This window comes from Lolium perenne, chromosome 1 (genome assembly GCF_019359855.2).
Source record: "Lolium perenne isolate Kyuss_39 chromosome 1, Kyuss_2.0, whole genome shotgun sequence".
Lineage (NCBI taxonomy): Eukaryota > Viridiplantae > Streptophyta > Magnoliopsida > Poales > Poaceae > Lolium > Lolium perenne.
The window spans coordinates 234091575-234109926 of NC_067244.2; the positions used below are offsets into that span (position 1 = coordinate 234091575).

Genomic DNA, 18352 nt, shown 5'->3' on the forward strand with positions numbered 1-18352 from the left:
GGCTGCATTTCGCTTCATTTATAAAGTAATTAATTTTATCAATAGCGCAATATATGTTCAGCCAAAATAATCATCAAGATCATGCAGGAAAAAGAAGGATCTTGTATTTTTGTCCACAAGGTCCCATACCATAACTTTAGAGGAGTACCTTAATTAGTATAGGTTACCAAAGTCGGTGGCCTCTCACGTAATCTTACCAGATCATCCAGATTTGGCACAAATTGAAGTCATTTGTGTTGTACCAAGTAATTGATTTTATCAATAGGGCAATACTATATTTTCAGCCAAAATAATACTATTCCAGATCACGTTATCTTAATTACTAGATCATCCAGATTTGGCTCAAATTGAAGTCATTTATGTCGCTGAATTCACTGCGTTTATCAAGTAATTAACTTGTGCCAAAATTACGGAAACTACGCTGATCACTCGTCCTGTATAAAAGATGACCCGTAGGTCGATCCTAGTCCAGCATCGCCGTCATCTTCATCATCATATATCCGTGTCTACCTCCGACAATGGCGTCGTTTCCGATTTTATTACTGCCAGTTCTCTTCCTCGCCACCCTCCTTTCTACACGTGTACTGTGCTACATCAATCCATATGCCACAAGGGTTCAGCAGGATGCTGCACAAGCCTCTACTTATCGCACTTACATCGTGCTTGTCGAGCCACCGCGCTCGGATACCGGGGACGACGCTCACCGCCGCTGGCATGAGTCTTTCTTGCAAAGCTCGCGTACCGGTGAATCTGCGGAGTCACGTCTTCTCCACTCCTACAGCGAGGTGTTCAGTGGCTTCGCCGCGAGGCTCAACCCGGCTGAGGTCGATGCGATGGCGAAGAAGCCTGGGTTCGTGCGCGCATTCCCAAGTCGGAAGCTGCAGCTCATGACCACACACACGCCGGAGTTCCTCGGGCTGAGGAAGGGCACCGGGGTCTGGAGCGACGCTGGCTACGGCAAGGGAGCCATCATCGGGCTGCTCGACACCGGCCTCCACGCAACGCACCCTTCCTTCGACGATCACGGCGTCCCGCCGCCCCCTGCGAGGTGGAAGGGCTCGTGCAAGGCGGCCCGCTGCAACAACAAGCTCATTGGCGCCAGGTCATTTGTTGGAGACGATGACTCTGGCGACGAAGTGGGGCACGGGACGCACACCTCATCCACAGCCGCCGGGAACTTTGTCCGACGTGCGTCGTACCATGGCCTTGGCACGGGCACTGCGGCGGGGATAGCTCCGGCCGCCCACATTGCCATGTACAAGGTGTGCCGCTCTACTGGATGTGATGATTCAGACATACTAGCGGGGCTTGACATGGCCATCAAGGATGGGGTGGACGTGCTCTCTCTTTCCCTCGGCGGCGACATGGGCATCCGTTTTGATCTGGACCCCATCGCCATTGGCGCATTTAGCGCCGTATCCAAGGGCATCGTCGTGGTTTGTGCGGGCGGCAACAACGGTGACTGGGATAGCACGGCTGTCAACGACGCGCCGTGGATTCTCACTGTCGCCGCCGGCTCAGTGGACCGCAGCTTCAGCGCCGAGCTGCGTCTTGGCAACGGCAAGCGCATCCACGGAGAAGCGCTTACCCAGAAGAAGATGGCAAAGGCAAGCACCAGGTCATCGTACCCTCTCGTGTTCTCTAAAGCACGTCGGTACTGTGATTACCACAATGTCAGTTCCATTGCCGGCAAGATCCTCGTTTGCGAGGCCATAATGACCAAGACTCAGAAGTCCGACATCCGCAACATAATGGGTGCCGGTGCAGCTGGCGTGGTATTGTTCAACGATGAGACCAGTGGGTACACAACACAGCTGCAGGATTACAACTCTAGCGTGGTGCAGGTAACGGCGGCCGATGGCCTTATTCTCACATCCTATGCAACGTCAAGAGAGCGCAGGCCCGTGGCTGCTTTCACCTACAAGAACACATTGCTTGGCATCCGCCCGGCGCCCATGGTGTCGTGGTTCTCTTCACGGGGTCCAAGCTCGATTTGCATCGGCGTCATCAAGCCGGACATATTGGCGCCCGGGCTCAATATCCTAGCCGCTTGGCCACCGAAAGCGGACTCCGAAACAGGGCCTTTCAACATCATATCCGGCACATCTATGGCGACGCCTCACATTAGCGGTGTCGCCGCGCTTATCAAGAGCATTCATCCGGACTGGTCACCCTCCGCCATCAAGTCTGCCATCTTGACAACATCGGATATCGTTGACAACACTGGCGGCTCGATATTGGAGCAACTACACATGAAAGCTAGCGTGTACGACACAGGTGCCGGGCATGTGAACCCTGCGATAGCCGCGAACCCTGGTCTGGTGTACGACCTGAGCATCACCGACTACGCAGGTCATATTTGTTCGTTGCTCGGTGACCATGGCCTGGCGAGAATCGTGCGCAACTCAAGTCTCACTTGCGCGATGCTACCAAAGGTTAAGACCGCGCAGCTCAACTACCCGACGATTACTGTGCCGCTTGCATCGACGCCTTTCACCGTGAATCGTACTGTGACGAATGTCGGACCAGCAACATCGACATACACAGCGAAGGTGGATGTGCCCAGTACATTGGTGGTGCGCGTCTTCCCCAAGACACTAGCATTCTCCAAGGCTGGAGAGAAGAAAACATTTAGCTTGACAGTGAGCAGCCACGGAGTGGGCAAACAAGATTTTGTGGAGGGAAGCTTGAGATGGGTGTCGAAGAAGCATGTCGTGCGGAGCCCCATCGTCGCTAGAGCGCTGGTCCTTCCTCCGCGCTAGCACCATTTCCTGTATTCGTGACTTGAGATCTGTTCCATTAATTTCTCCCCGTTAATTCATGTTTAGTATTCCACGGTAATGGAATAATTTTGTACAAAATTGCAACATGACCAGTGGTAATAGAACAATTTGGTACACACCGGTATAATTATGTTGCAACATGTAGTGTCATTTATACTATTTGCCGCAAGATTTTGTATTCTTACTTATGTTGTTTCATGTAGTCAAATTTTTATTTAATCCGATGGGCTGGGCTTGTCAAATGCAGATACCCCAAGCTTTGAATTCTCTTGCTTTTGTCACTGAAATGCAATAGGTAATGCCCCGCACGGCAGAAAGTTTGTAAGGAAATCTTACTGTCTTTGCCTCTTTGGAGAACAAAACCGCTATGCATACACAATGAAATATGACTATTTTGCAAAGAAACACCATTATTCACAACCACTTTTTATTCAAATTTAGTTTTGACGATTACCCACATTCTCAGTGACCAAAAACTAATTCAAAACTAATGGTTCTTCAAAATATTTCCATAACAAACCCAAAGTTCACGGGGAATAAAACCAAGTGCAGGATCTCGATATTCATAAAAGCGAGCAATGCCAATGTTAATTTTTTTTTTGCATACATTTAAACCAAACATGCATATTTGTAGCTATCCCAACTATTTGCACTAAACCTTCATTCTGTTTTTCAAGTTTGATGAACCTCCATCCTTTTTTTCAAGGATGATAATCCTCCCTTTATTGTATGATACCCTCCCAAAGAGAGGATATGGATAATGATCTGGATTGGTAAACAATATGATGATACAAATAATGATATCACAGGAGACGCCTTGACAAGAATAGGTTGCAGCGCTAGTGGACTGCATTTTTGGCGGTGCTTCTGGATTGTCAAGTCACAATTTTCAGGGTGAAATTCTAAGATAGATCTGGCTTTTATCGGTTGTACATGCCAATGGCCTTGATGAAGACATTTTTTTCCGAACTCGGATTTTCTCCAGCGTAAAACCCAAGATCTTCGAGGCCTCGTTCGGTTTGTGGGGACCCAATCCACTAGGGGGTTGAATCCACCGAGGATTTGGGTGATCCCCACATGTCACCTGACCCCCCACTAATCCCTCCCCCTCTAATCTCTTCCCCCATGTGCGTTCGGTTACTCCCCAGAGATTGGTACAACCAGTGACAATAAAACGTATTCCAGCTAGGTACGGCGCACAACAGCAATAAGACGTATTTCATAGCAACTTTGAATCAATTAGCAGTGACAACCAAAACTAGATTTTAGTAAAAATGATATCGAACCCCTCCCGAAACCCCTCCCGCACCCAACCCCTCCTGAAACCCTAACTACTCCTCCCGCCGCCGCCGCCAGCGGCGCCGTCGGGAAAAGGCCGCGGGGCGTGGCGGCGGCGGCGGGCTTCCCCCGTGCGCGGATGGGACGGCGGCTGGGTGCTCCCCTCAACGGCGGCGGCGGAAGACCTTCTGCCTCCCGTGTGATGGCGGGGCGGCGGCGGTCGGAGGAAGGAGGGGCGGCGGCGTGCTGCAGCCTCCCTTGCCTCACGTCGGTGGCACACCGGTGGTGGCTGGGTGGGACGGTTTGCGCCATCTCCTCCGCTTCTCGCCGGTGCGGGGTGGTGACCTTGGGTTTCTCCCGCGGTTCGAGGATGCCCGGGGCAGCAGCCTCGGGTTCGACGGTGGAGGCGGCCTTCTTCTTCGTTGGAGGTGGTCGGCCAGGCTGGTAGTCCTGTGTGGGGATCATGGGATCTCACACAGGGTACCGACGATGGTGATCTAGTACGGGGTGTCATGGCGGCCGGTGAAAACTGAGCCTCGACCTCGGTCTTGGCGGATGATGGCGGCGTTGGTCGATGTCGTTACCTTGTCGAAGGCGTCATCTTTGCCCGTCTTGGCACTACACTCGGCGAGTTGGGGAAGCGCGGCTGCCGGTGAAAACCGTGTTCCGACCTCGGTTGGCGGACGATGGCAACGTGTCGCGCCGCTACCTTCTTGAAGGCATCGTCGACGCAGTCTGCGGTTTCTCACTCGTGCTGCTCCGGGGGAAACCCTAGGTCTGGGTCTCCCGGATCGGACGATGTGGGCGCGCCCTGCGTCGTTCTACCTCTTGGGGCATCGTTTTTGGAGCAGCTGCTGGATGTTGGCGGATTTCGGTGGAGTGGTGTTCATCTACCACTTTGTTGGCGTTGAGTCTCGGTGGCATGGTGCTGCAGGGTATCGACGACATATGCGGAATGATGTATACGTGCAGGAGGGTGGAGCCGTCTGGCGTCATGGTGGCATCGACGGCAGGTCTTGCAAGGCTAATGCGAAGATCTCTCTTGAAGATGGAGTCGAGGAAGACGGCGGGAGCAACTCCTGTGGCATGTGCGTTGGCGTGCGCTGAGAGTCTGCTTGACTGGATGTGTTTCTCACCTGCTATTGGGCGGTTTGGGAAGACATTTAGTTTTGGATGATGTGAGTTGGTGTATTGTCACCCTCTTCATCCCACTGTAGGTATAGTAAGGTTGCTTCGAGTTTGATCTTTTGTATTATTTCTTGTAAGGTTTCGTGAATAATCTAATAAAAAAGCCGTGTGCATCCTTTGGATGCAGAAGCTGGGGCGATACTTCCCCCATTTCGAAAAAAAAGTAAAAATGATATCCAGAACAAAAGCATCAAGTGCTTTGAAACATCAAGTGAAAGCATCAGTCTATTACAATGCTACAAGCAAAAATATCAATTTATTCAGTTTTGAAGCATCAACTTCAACTTCAAGTTCTTTGATCAAGTGATATCAAGCGAAAACATAACGATCTTTGATCCACGAGGTCCTTCTTGAACTCTTTAACTTAAAAAATGATTTGGCTCCTCAGCTCCTCATTCCTCTCCTTTTCTTAGCATCTAATATGCACAAGACATGAAACCAAGCAGTGAGAATTGCGTCACAACATAATTTGATCTGAAGCATCATGGCATAATCTGAATGTAGTACTCCGATTCTATAAAAATGTCATCTGGTACAAAAAAAAGTAGTTCCCACAGGCAAGACAAACAAGTGCAAAGGACATAAATGATCAAAGGACAAGTTGCTAGCCACTCATCAGGTGAACATTGCTATTTGGTAAAATTTGTTCTATGAAACATAAATGATCAAAGGACTAGTTGCTAGCCACTCATCAGGTGAACATTGCTATTTGCTAAAATTTGTTCTATGAAACATAAATGATCAAAGGACTAGTTGCTAGCCACTCATCAGGTGAACATTGGACTAGTTGCTAGCCACTCATCAGGTGAACATTGCTATTTGGTAAAATTTGTTCTACGAAACATAAATGATCAAAGGACTAGTTGCTAGCCACTCATACTAGTATAAAACAATCACTGGAGTTTCAAGATAATTTAAGTGACTTTACCTGTAGAAAGAAACTAATGACAAAATAATACTCAGGTTACTTCTTAAATCAGAAAACTTGACAAATGATATTTGATATTAGCTACTGGACAGTTGGTACTTAGTGAAAAGGATGCACTGAACAATTTGTTATATATTAAATTGAAGAACATTACTGGTGACATAGCCACACCAAGTGCAGTTTGAAATCTGAATACTGAAACACACTAGTAATTCCATAACACGTGCAGTCTGAAATCTAGGCGCTGCTCAAGTGCAGTCTGAATCTGAACACTGCAACACACTAGTAATTTCATAACACGTAGACAAAACTGCATCTAACATTCATACTGATGAGGATCTATGCCAGATCAAGGAACCATCCAGCACATCTACCAGCGAAAATTCTTCTACACTAGTCGAGCAACATCTACCAGATCAAGGAACCATCCAGCAGACTTTCATGGACAAGATCCATGCCAGATCGAACCGTCGCTACTGGAACCAACCAACACGAACGGATATTGATACGTCTCCAACGTATCTATAATTTCCGATGTTCCATGCTTGTTTTATGATAATACCAACATGTTTTGTTCACACTTTATATCATTTTCATGCATTTTCCGGAACTAACCTATTAACAAGATGCCACAGTGCCAGTTCCTGTTTTCTGCTGTTTTTGGTTCCAGAAAGGCTGTTCGGGCAATATTCTCGGAATTGGACGAAATCAACGGCAAACCTCCTATTTTTCCCGGAAGCGTCCAGAACACCGAAGAAGAGTCGGAGAGGGGCCAGGGGGCCACCACACCACATGGCGGCGCGGGCCAGGCCTAGGCCGCGCCGGCCTAGGGTGTGGCGCCCCCAGGTGCCCCCCTGCGCCGCCTCTTCGCCTATAAAAGCCCTTTCGACCTAAAAACGCAGTACCAATTGACGAAACTCCAGAAAGACTCCAGGGGCGCCGCCACCGTCGCGAAACTCCAATTCGGGGGACAGAACTCTGTTCCGGCACCCTGCCGGGACGGGGAAGTGCCCCCGGAAGGCTTCTCCATCGACACCGCTGCCATCTCCACCGCCATCTTCATCACCGCTGCTACTCCCATGAGGAGGGAGTAGTTCTTCATCGAGGCTCGGGGCTGTACCGGTAGCTATGTGGTTAATCTCTCTCCATGTACTTCAATACAATGATCTCATGAGCTGCTTTACATGATTGAGATTCATATGAGTTTTGTATCACAATTCATCTATGTGCTACTCTAGTGATGTTATTAAAGTAGTTCTATTCCTCCTGCACGTGTGTAAAGGTGACTAGTGTGTGCACCGTGTGGTTCTTGTCGTAGGCTATGATCATGATCTCTTGTAGATTGTGGAGTTAATTATCATTATGATGGTATTGATGTGATCTATCTGGTTATATTGATCTATCTTACACTATAAGGTTACTTAAACATGAGCATTATTGTGGAGCTTGTTAACTCCGGCATTGAGGGTTCGTGTAATCCTACGCAATGTGTTCATCATCCAACAAAAGTGTAGAGTATGCATTTATCTATTCTGTTATGTGATCAATGTTGAGAGTGTCCACTAGTGAAAGTGTAATCCCTAGGCCTTGTTCCTAAATACTGCTGAGTTACTACTGCTTGTTTACTGTTTTACTGCGTTACTACTGCTGCAATACTACCACCATCAACTACACGCCAGCAAGCTATTTTCTGGCACCGTTGCTACTGCTCATACTTATTCATACCACCTGTATTTCACTATCTCTTCGCCGAACTAGTGCACCTATTTGGTGTGTTGGGGACACAAGAGACTTCTTGCTTTGTGGTTGCAGGGTTGCATGAGAGGGATATCTTTGACCTCTTCCTCCCTGAGTTCGATAAACCTTGGGTGATCCACTTAAGGGAAAACTTGCTGCTGTTCTACAAACCTCTGCTCTTGGAGGCCCAACACTGTCTACAGGAAAGGAGGGGGAACGTAGACATCAAGCACTTTTCTGGCGCCGTTGCCGGGGAGGAAAGGTAAAAGGTACTCACACTCCGGACCTCGGCTACCAAGCTATTTTCCGCCATTGTAAGTACTCGAAGCTATTTCCTTTAGATCCTGCAATTGCAACTTTTTGTTTCTTGTTTACACTAGTTAGGCATAATGGAAAACAACAAAAAAATTGGTGAGCTTTTTAGTCTTTTTCCTGATTTAGAATTGTTTGATTCGAAAATTAAAAAACCTATGGAACCTTATTTGCATGCTAGTAGCGATGTTATTAGTATGAATGCAATTACTGCTAATGCTATGAAGAAGTCTAAGCTTGGGGAAGCTAGTTTTTGTGGTCTTTTTAGCTTCCCATCTTTAGGGGAGAAAATTTGTTCTGATAATGCTTTATCTCCCATATGCGATACCGCTAATGATGCTCCTGATATTTTGAATCCACCTGCTGAAAGTATTCCGTATAAAATACCTATGAAAATTATTGAACGTGTTATGGACAATCACTATAAAGGGGATGGAACTGTCCATCCTAGAGATCATTCTTGTTTTTGCACGAATTATGTGGGTTATTCAAGTGTGCAGGTATCTCTATGGATGAAGTAAGGAAGAAGCTATTCTCTGTTTCGCTGTCTGGTAAAGCGGCGCATTGGTATAAATTATTGGAGAATAGACATTCTCTTGGTTGGGAGGAAATTGCATCTCTCTTTTATTCTAAATTTTATCCTCCGCATGAAGTGCATATTGATAGGAATTATATTTATAACTTTTATCCTCGTGATGGAGAGAGTGTTTCTCAAGCGTGGGGGAGATTGAAATCTCTAATGCTCAAATGTCCCATTCATGAGCTCCCCGTAATGTTATTGTTAACAATTTTTATGCGAGACTTTCAGGACAACACAAGGACTATACGGACGCGTGTTCGGAGGGATCTTTCACAAGCAAGGAGGTTGAAGCTAGGTGGGATCTTCTTGATCGGATTGAGGACAACGCTGAAGGATGGGAGAACGACAAAGGTAAAGAGTCGTATAAATTATGATTATGAATGCATTGAAGCTTTTATGGATACCGATAAATTTCGAAATATGAGTGCTACTTATGGTCTTGACTCTCAAGTTGTTGCAAATCTTTATAAATCCTTTGCTTCTCATTTTGAACTGCCTAAGAAGAATTTTGATAAGTATCATGAACCTTTTAAAGAGGCTTGCATGAAGAATGAAATTGTTGTTAATTATTGCCATAAGCATGCTCAAACTCCTAAGAGTGCTATTTCATATAAGCATGTTAATTTTTGTGGAATACATAGACCATGTGGAATTAATCAAATCAAAGATGAATATTGTATCCATCATGCTAATGAAAAAACTAGAAAGTGGTTTAGGGCTCTAGATGATCTTGGTAAAAAAGTTTGTGCCCTCTATCCTTTTATTTGTGAAGTTTGCCATGAAGTGGGTCATTTTAATTTTCAATGCTCCTCCAATGATAATTTGAACCCAATGAGTGCTGCAAATTTGTATTGTGATGATGAAATTTCTCCTAATCAGCATGATGAACTTACTTTATTTTTGGGGTGTGAAGAACTATCGAGAAAAATCTCTTTGTTACATATGAGTGATCTTGATATTGATGATGTCCTGCATGGGTGTTTTTGTTATTGCATTGATAATAGCCATACAAATACTTACATACAAAATATTTTAGAAGATGACACCTTGCCAAAATATGATAGGACCGCTGTGTGTTTTCAACTAATTAATCAAAAGGAGGGATCCTCCCAAGTTTCTTCTATTGTTTCTGAAAGTAAATCAGGTTATGCGGACAAGCCACCCTTCAAGCCTCTTCCTCCTGAAGAAGGGAACGAGGAGAAGGAAGAGAAGAAGAAGAAGAAGGGAAAGAAGAAGAAGAAGAAGAAGAAGAAGAAGAAGGAGAATAAAAAGAAAGAGGTAACGGCGTATCCCCGCGTGAATGAGATAACGCTAGGTAACCGTAAGTATGTTGCTCCTAATGATTATTGTGATAATGAATCTGAATATGATGATCTTCCTATGCCCTTTACATACATTAGCAATCATGATTTGAATGAGCACACTACTTTTGATATTGCAAATCTCTGGGAAATTAATTCTGAAAATGATGACAATGTGCCTCCGATCTTTGATGATTATTATAAAGAATGCTATGATATAGGTTCTAACTATCCTTATGAAACTTGTCATAGTCATGATTGGGTTACCAAAAACAATTCTCTTAATATGCAACTTGTTTACCATGTTCAAATTCTTGATAATAATCTTGCTCCAATTACTATTAATGAGAATAACTCCTCTTATGCCAAATTTAATGATACTTCTATGCATATGAACCATGATAAGAATGTTTTAAGTGATGGGTATATTGTGGATTTCATCAATGATGCTACTGAAAGTTACTATGAGAGAGGGAAATATGGTCGTATGCATCTTAATAATATTAAGTTTCCCCTCTTTATGTTGAGAATCTTGAAGTTACTCGTGTTTTATCCTCTTATGCTTGTCACTTTGTTCTTCATGAATTCATTTGTGTACAAGATTCCTCTTCATAGGAAGCATGTTAGACTTAAATTTGTTTTGAATTTGCCTCTTGAAGCTCTCTTTTGCCTCAAATACTATTTCCCGCGAATGGTTTATTAAAACTGCTGAGCCCATCTTAATGGCTATAAAGAAAGAACTTCTTGGGAGATAACCCATGTGTTATTTTGCTACAGTAATTTGTTTTATATTTGTGTCTTGGAAGTTGTTTACTACTGTAACAACCTCTTCTTATCTTAGTTTTGTGTTTTGTTGTGCCAAGTTAAGCCGTTGATAGAAAAGTAAGTACTAGATTTGGATTACTGCACAGTTCCAGATTTCTTTGCTGTCACGAATCTGGGTCCACCTCCCTGTAGGTAGCTCAGAAAATTAAGCCAATTTACGAGCATGATCCTCAGATATGTACGCAACTTTCATTCAATTTGAGCATTTTCATTTGAGCAAGTCTGGTGCCATTTTAAAATTCGTCAATACGAACTGTTCTGTTTTGACAGATTCTGCCTTTTATTTCGCATTGCCTCTTTCGCTATGTTGGATGAATTTCTTTGATCCATTAATGTCCAGTAGCATTATGCAATGTCCAGAAGTGTTAAGAATGATTGTGTCACCTCTGAATATGTCAATTTATATTGTGCACTAACCCTCTAATGAGTTGTTTCGAGTTTGGTGTGGAGGAAGTTTTCAAGGATCAAGAGAGGAGTATGATGCAACATGATCAAGGAGAGTGAAAGCTCTAAGCTTGGGGATGCACCCGGTGGTTCACCCCTGCATATATCAAGAAGACTCAAGCGTCTAAGCTTGGGGATGCCCAAGGCATCCCCTTCTTCATCGACAACATTATCAGGTTCCTCCCCTGAAACTATATTTTTATTCCGTCACATCTTATGTGCTTTTTCTTGGAGCGTCGGTCTGTTTTTGTTTTTTGTTTTGTTTGAATAAAATGGATCCTAGCATTCACTTTATGGGAGAGAGACACGCTCCGCTGTAGCATATGGACAAGTATGTCCTTGGTTTCTACTCATAGTATTCATGGCGAAGTTTCTCCTTCGTTAAATTGTTATATGGTTGGAATTGGAAAATGATACATGTAGTAATTGCTATAAATGTCTTGGGTAATGTGATACTTGGCAATTGTTGTGCTCATGATTAAGCTCTTGCATCATATGCTTTGCACCCATTAATGAAGAAATACATAGAGCATGCTAAAATTTGGTTTGCATATTTGGTTTCTCTAAGGTCTAGATAATTTCTAGTATTGAGTTTGAACAACAAGGAAGACGGTGTAGAGTCTTATAATGTTTTCAATATGTCTTTTATGTGAGTTTTGCTGCACCGGTTCATCCTTGTGTTTGTTTCAAATAAGCCTTGCTAGCCTAAACCTTGTATCGAGAGGGAATACTTCTCATGCATCCAAAATACTTGAGCCAACCACTATGCCATTTGTGTCCACCATACCTACCTATACTACATGGTATTTTTCCGCCATTCCAAAGTAAATTGCTTGAGTGCTACCTTTAAAATTCCATCATTCACCTTTGCAATATATAGCTCATGGGACAAATAGCTTAAAAACTATTGTGGTATTGAATATGTAATTATGCACTTTATCTCTTATTAAGTTGCTTGTTGTGCGATAACCATGTTCACTGGGGACGCCATCAACTTTTCATTGTTGAATTTCATGTGAGTTGCTATGCATGTTCGTCTTGTCTGAAGTAAGAGAGATCTACCACCATATGGTTAAGCATGCATATGTTAGAGAAGAACATTGGGCCGCTAACTAAAGCCATGATCCATGGTGGAAGTTTCAGTTTTGGACAACAATCCTCAAATCTCAAATGAGAAAATTATTAATTGTTGGTATATGCTTATGCATAAAAGAGGAGTCCATTATCTGTTGTCTATGTTGTCCCGGTATGGATGTCTAAGTTGAAGAATAATCAATAGCGAGAAATCCAATGCGAGCTTTCTCCTTAGACCTTTGTACAGGCGGCATAGAGGTACCCCTTTGTGACACTTGGTAAAAACAATGCATTGTGATGACCAGGTAGTCCAAGCTAATTAGGACAAGGTGCGGGCACTATTAGTACACTATGCATGAGGCTTGCAACTTGTAAGATATAATTTACATGATACATATGCTTTATTACTACCGTTGACAAAATTGTTTCATGTTTTCAAAATAAAAGCTCTAGCACAAATATAGCAATCGATGCTTTTCTCTATGGAGGACCATTCTTTTACTTTTATTGTTGAGTCAGTTCACCTATTTCTCTCCACCTCAAGAAGCAAACATTTGTGTGAACTGTGCATTGATTCTTATATACTTGCTTATTGCACTTGTTATATTGCTTTGCATTGACAACTATCCATGAGATATACATGTTACAAGTTGAAAGCAACCGCTGAAACTTAATCTTCCATTGTGTTGCTTCAATACCTTTACTAAGAATTTATTGCTTTATGAGTAACTCTTATGCAAGACTTATTGATTCTTGTCTTGAAAGTACTATTCATGAAAAGTCTTTGCTATATGATTCAATTGTTTACTCATTGCATTTACATTGTTTCGAATCGCTGCATTCATCTCATATGCTTTACAATGGTATGATTAAGATTATGCTGGTAGCATGTCACCTCAGAAATTATCTTTTATCGTTTACCTACTCGAGGGCAGTAGGAACTAAGCAGGGATGCTGATACGTCTCCAACGTATCTATAATTTCCGATGTTCCATGCTTGTTTTATGACAATACCAACATGTTTTGTTCACACTTTATATCATTTTCATGCATTTTCCGGAACTAACCTATTAACAAGATGCCACGGTGCAGGTTCTGTTTTCTGCTGTTTTTGGTTCCAGAAAGGCTGTTCGGGCAATATTCTCGGAATTGGACGAAATCAACGGCAAACCTCCTATTTTTCCCGGAAGCGTCCAGAACACCGAAGAAGAGTCGGAGAGGGGCCAGGGGGCCACCACACCACATGGCGGCGCGGGCCAGGCCTAGGCCGCGCCGGCCTAGGGTGTGGCGCCCCCAGGTGCCCCCCTGCGCCGCCTCTTCGCCTATAAAAGCCCTTTCGACCTAAAAACGCAGTACCAATTGACGAAACTCCAGAAAGACTCCAGGGGCGCCGCCACCATCGCGAAACTCCAATTCGGGGGACAGAACTCTGTTCCGGCACCCTGCCGGGACGGGGAAGTGCCCCCGGAAGGCTTCTCCATCGACACCGCTGCCATCTCCACCGCCATCTTCATCACCGCTGCTACTCCCATGAGGAGGGAGTAGTTCTCCATCGAGGCTCGGGGCTGTACCGGTAGCTATGTGGTTAATCTCTCTCCATGTACTTCAATACAATGATCTCATGAGCTGCTTTACATGATTGAGATTCATATGAGTTTTGTATCACAATTCATCTATGTGCTACTCTAGTGATGTTATTAAAGTAGTTCTATTCCTCCTGCACGTGTGTAAAGGTGACTAGTGTGTGCACCGTGTGGTTCTTGTCGTAGGCTATGATCATGATCTCTTGTAGATTGTGGAGTTAATTATCATTATGATGGTATTGATGTGATCTATCTGGTTATATTGATCTATCTTACACTATAAGGTTACTTAAACATGAGCATTATTGTGGAGCTTGTTAACTCCGGCATTGAGGGTTCGTGTAATCCTACGCAATGTGTTCATCATCCAACAAAAGTGTAGAGTATGCATTTATCTATTCTGTTATGTGATCAATGTTGAGAGTGTCCACTAGTGAAAGTGTAATCCCTAGGCCTTGTTCCTAAATACTGCTGAGTTACTACTGCTTGTTTACTGTTTTACTGCGTTACTACTGCTGCAATACTACCACCATCAACTACACGCCAGCAAGCTATTTTCTGGCACCGTTGCTACTGCTCATACTTATTCATACCACCTGTATTTCACTATCTCTTCGCCGAACTAGTGCACCTATTTGGTGTGTTGGGGACACAAGAGACTTCTTGCTTTGTGGTTGCAGGGTTGCATGAGAGGGATATCTTTGACCTCTTCCTCCCTGAGTTCGATAAACCTTGGGTGATCCACTTAAGGGAAAACTTGCTGCTGTTCTACAAACCTCTGCTCTTGGAGGCCCAACACTGTCTACAGGAAAGGAGGGGGAACGTAGACATCAGATATACAAGAAGAGGTGGAGGGGAGGAGGAGGAGGAGATGGTTTACCTTCTACCGGCCGGCGTCGGAGGCGGGGAAGGGGAAGATCAGCTTCCTCAGGTTAGAGCTTTGGTCGGGCTCCGTGGCGGCGTCCACGTCGAGGAAGGGCGGTGTCCGCGTCGAGGAGCTCTCCTCCTCCAGCCGGCCACCGTCTAGTCACCGCCGCCGTCCCCTCCGACCATCCGTTCCAGTCACCGCCGCCGCCGCCCCTATCGCCAGAGCCGAGAGGGAGAGTCGCTTCGTCGCGCTCGGGATTCTGTCCACGGGTCTATTCGAGTGTTTCTAAAAACCGGTCAAATCGGTGGGTTTCAGGAAAAACCGGGCGGAGTACAAAACCGGAGTGGTTTTACCGTACAAGTACCAGGCGTGGGCCAGTATCTAAACCCCGGGGGCCCAACACCGGTGTAACCACGTGGGTTTCGGCCCAATACCGGCCGGGTCGGGAGCAACCGAACTAGGCCCGATTGGGAAATGGTAATGCTTGTCCACTCAGGACTAGCCCAACACTTGGCCTAGGTTTAGATGTTCATGCGTGTACGGCCCAGCCAATGTTCAAGAAATCATTAATCGTTAGCTTATCGGTCGGTCTCAAAATAAAGATTAATTATCGATCGATTAATTGATTTTATCGGTCGATTATTTATCGGTTTATTTTTTGTAAATCCTAGTTTTGGCCCTAATTTTTTATATTATGCTATGTAAAAATAATATTGGACCATTGAATAGAAGTATTACTTGATTCCTTGCATTTGAATCATTATGCTATGTAAAAATAATATTGGACCATTGAATAGAAGTATTACTTGATTCCTTGCATTTGAATCAATAAAAATGGGAAAGTTGAGCTAATGCCCAGTTCTACAAGATTATTGAACAAAAATATCGATAGATAGATTGAATTTGAGAGAAATTTCACTGAAACCCGTTCGAAATATCGGTTATCAAACTGAAAATTGGCCAAAATATCGATGAAGGAGATAAATCGGTGGATATGATGTAATCTTATCGGTTACCATCCGATTCATGATAAATCGGTGTTTCAGCCGATCGTTTGAACAGTGGGCCTAGCTATAAGTGACAACCCACTCTATCCTAAGTTGATCGCATCCTCTTCCCGTAAATGAGGTGGGACTAAACACTGAGCATCCTACAGCATCCCAATCATCCCATCCCCCTAATAAGACCCTCAGGAAGGCATGATGATGTTGGCTCCGATACGAGATGTTAGCGTCCACTCAGGCTTAACCCAACACTAGCCTACGTTGAGACATTTATGTGCCTATGTTCCAACTACAAGTGAGAGCCGAGTGCATCCAAAAAGATCGAATTCAAGAGAGGGGGAATCTCTTCCTTATAAGGTGGATGCAACGTCCTCCCATAGGAGAGGCTGAACTAAATCGAGCAGCTTCTACCCGTGCCAACAACAGCCCTGACACCTAAGTTGCCGCCAACATTCTTTGATTTTGTTTTTAATGGGGTCAATATGTTTAACCTTCTATTTATACCAAGGGGTTGAATCTTTTAACTTTCTTTGTGTATACTGCATACAATCCTATTAGGATACCTTAAAAAAAGTTGTGTCCGCAATTTCTAGGATTAAACTAGAGCAGACTAGCAGTTAAATTTTTAATTACATTTGAATGATTGGCAAAATAATAATTTAAATGTGGAAAAGTAGATAAAAAGCGAGAAAACTGGTCATATGGGAATTGGCCACCACACATGGCCTATTTTTCACAACAATTGGAATAATGTCATTTCGTACCATATTCTTTGTCCTTCTTCATAAAAAACCTCTCTCTGGAACTAATTTATGGACTTACTTTTTGTGACAAAAATTGGAAACCCCTTTTAACTTTCTTTGTGTATGCTGCATGAGCAGAAAGAAGCATGGTGAAAGCGATAAAGAAGATACATACAAAAGAAAAGGATTGAAGAAGACAAGAATTGAATTGAAAAAGACGAGACGAAAATGGAGATATAGTTCCCCGATATCATCTACAGACACATGATGAAGGCTGATGCATCTAGGTTGAAGATTAATAGTAAGATCAAAAGATATGCTGCAGAGAAAGAAATACGCATATAATATGCATTGGTGTTATTAATTGTTATCATAGTCATGATTATAATACGTAATATTCAGATAATCGTTAGAGTTGTTTTGGGAAATTATTTCGGAAGAGAAGATGTCGTGTCCTAGTTAGTCATGTCATGCATGGGCATACACGTAGGCAGACAGTCCATTTCCATTGACGCCGCAAACACGGCATGCGCCCGCTGCGTGTCGCAAAGGGAAGAAAACGTGTGTTCCCGGCGCCGCGTCCGGAGCCCGCTGCCGGACGGCGCCAGCGCGATCCACACCTCTCCCCACCGTTTCCTTTCGCGAGCTGGGTGGAGCTCGTCCGGCGAACGGTCGTCGTCGCAAAATATTTCGGTGCCAGCCTTACCACGCGGACGCGGGTATATAGCGCAGCGTCCCGGGCACTGTTCGGTCGCAGCTCTCGAGCGGGACGCCCGGCCTTCCAGTGCCATCGGTGGCAATGGAAGAGCTCGACGAGGTCGAGGTGCTCTGGCCGGAGTACTGCAGCAGCCACACGCAGCCTGAAGCTCCCAACAAGTCACTGCCGGCGGCGGCGATCATGCCGATGTCGCGCCCCAGGCAGCGATGCGCGGCGCTGTCTCGGCCGGTGGACGTTCCAAGCAGGGGTGCCGTGCTCGTGATACGGTGGACAGATGGTAGTCAAGATGACTTGGAGGTCGACAGTTGCGACGGCGGCAGCAGGATCATCGTGCCGCCGCACCTGCTGGTCTCCGGCGGGGAGAGTGCCACAGTGGCGTGCGCGTCGCTGCGGTCGGGCCGGCAGCGCATGCGGGCGCGTGACCTGCGGCACCTGCGCAACTCCGTGCTGCGGATGACCGGCTTTATTGAAGGATGACGACATGACTGCCTCGCCGGCCTTGGTGTGTTGGTGGTTTGGTGGCCTGGTGGTTTGGTGCTCGGAAGTTGGGGGCAAACCTATGTATTACTTCAATTCGTACGGATGTGCTCGTTAATAGGCATTTCTCGAACTCGATAATATCCGTCAATCCCTGCAGTTCCCTTGAGGAGCGTTGTTTTTTCTTTCTTCATCCAACACTACAAACGAAATAAAAAAAGACACTATTTCATTTACGTGGTGAGAAACAACTCTACAGCACAACTCGAAAGAACACTAGGAGCTGCATACTACTCAAGATCCTCCATTTGTGATCATCTCAACACGCATGTCCTTGCAGTAGGGGTTGTTGGAGCCAAAGGCGCCACGGAGCATAGAGCAGATGCTCGTTGTAAGATTTGATCAGCTCCTTTCTTGATCCTAGCGATTGTCATCATAGGGGAGCGAAGAGCAGCCTGTTCAAAGGTTATTTTATTCCTCACATTCAAAATACCTCAACAAATGACATG

The 18352-nt window shown here is 44.9% G+C and overlaps 2 protein-coding genes across 2 annotated transcripts; both read left to right on the plus strand.

Annotated features, from left to right (window-relative positions):
- The first annotated feature begins 490 nt into the window (after positions 1-490).
- Positions 491-2817, plus strand: LOC127321282 (subtilisin-like protease). Its single transcript, XM_051350334.1, has one exon. The coding sequence runs from the start codon at positions 519-521 to the stop codon at positions 2760-2762; it is 2244 nt and encodes a 747-aa protein (XP_051206294.1). The 5' UTR covers positions 491-518; the 3' UTR covers positions 2763-2817.
- Positions 2818-17383: 14566 nt separating this feature from the next.
- Positions 17384-18079, plus strand: LOC127326044 (protein S40-1). Its single transcript, XM_051352876.2, has one exon. The coding sequence runs from the start codon at positions 17448-17450 to the stop codon at positions 17841-17843; it is 396 nt and encodes a 131-aa protein (XP_051208836.1). The 5' UTR covers positions 17384-17447; the 3' UTR covers positions 17844-18079.
- Positions 18080-18352: the final 273 nt, after the last annotated feature.

Bases quoted from the DNA above. Each gene is read 5' to 3' on its own strand.
- LOC127321282 (XM_051350334.1), top strand. From the start codon at position 519: ATGGCGTCGTTTCCGATTTTATTACTGCCAGTTCTCTTCCTCGCCACC.
- LOC127326044 (XM_051352876.2), top strand. From the start codon at position 17,448: ATGGAAGAGCTCGACGAGGTCGAGGTGCTCTGGCCGGAGTACTGCAGC.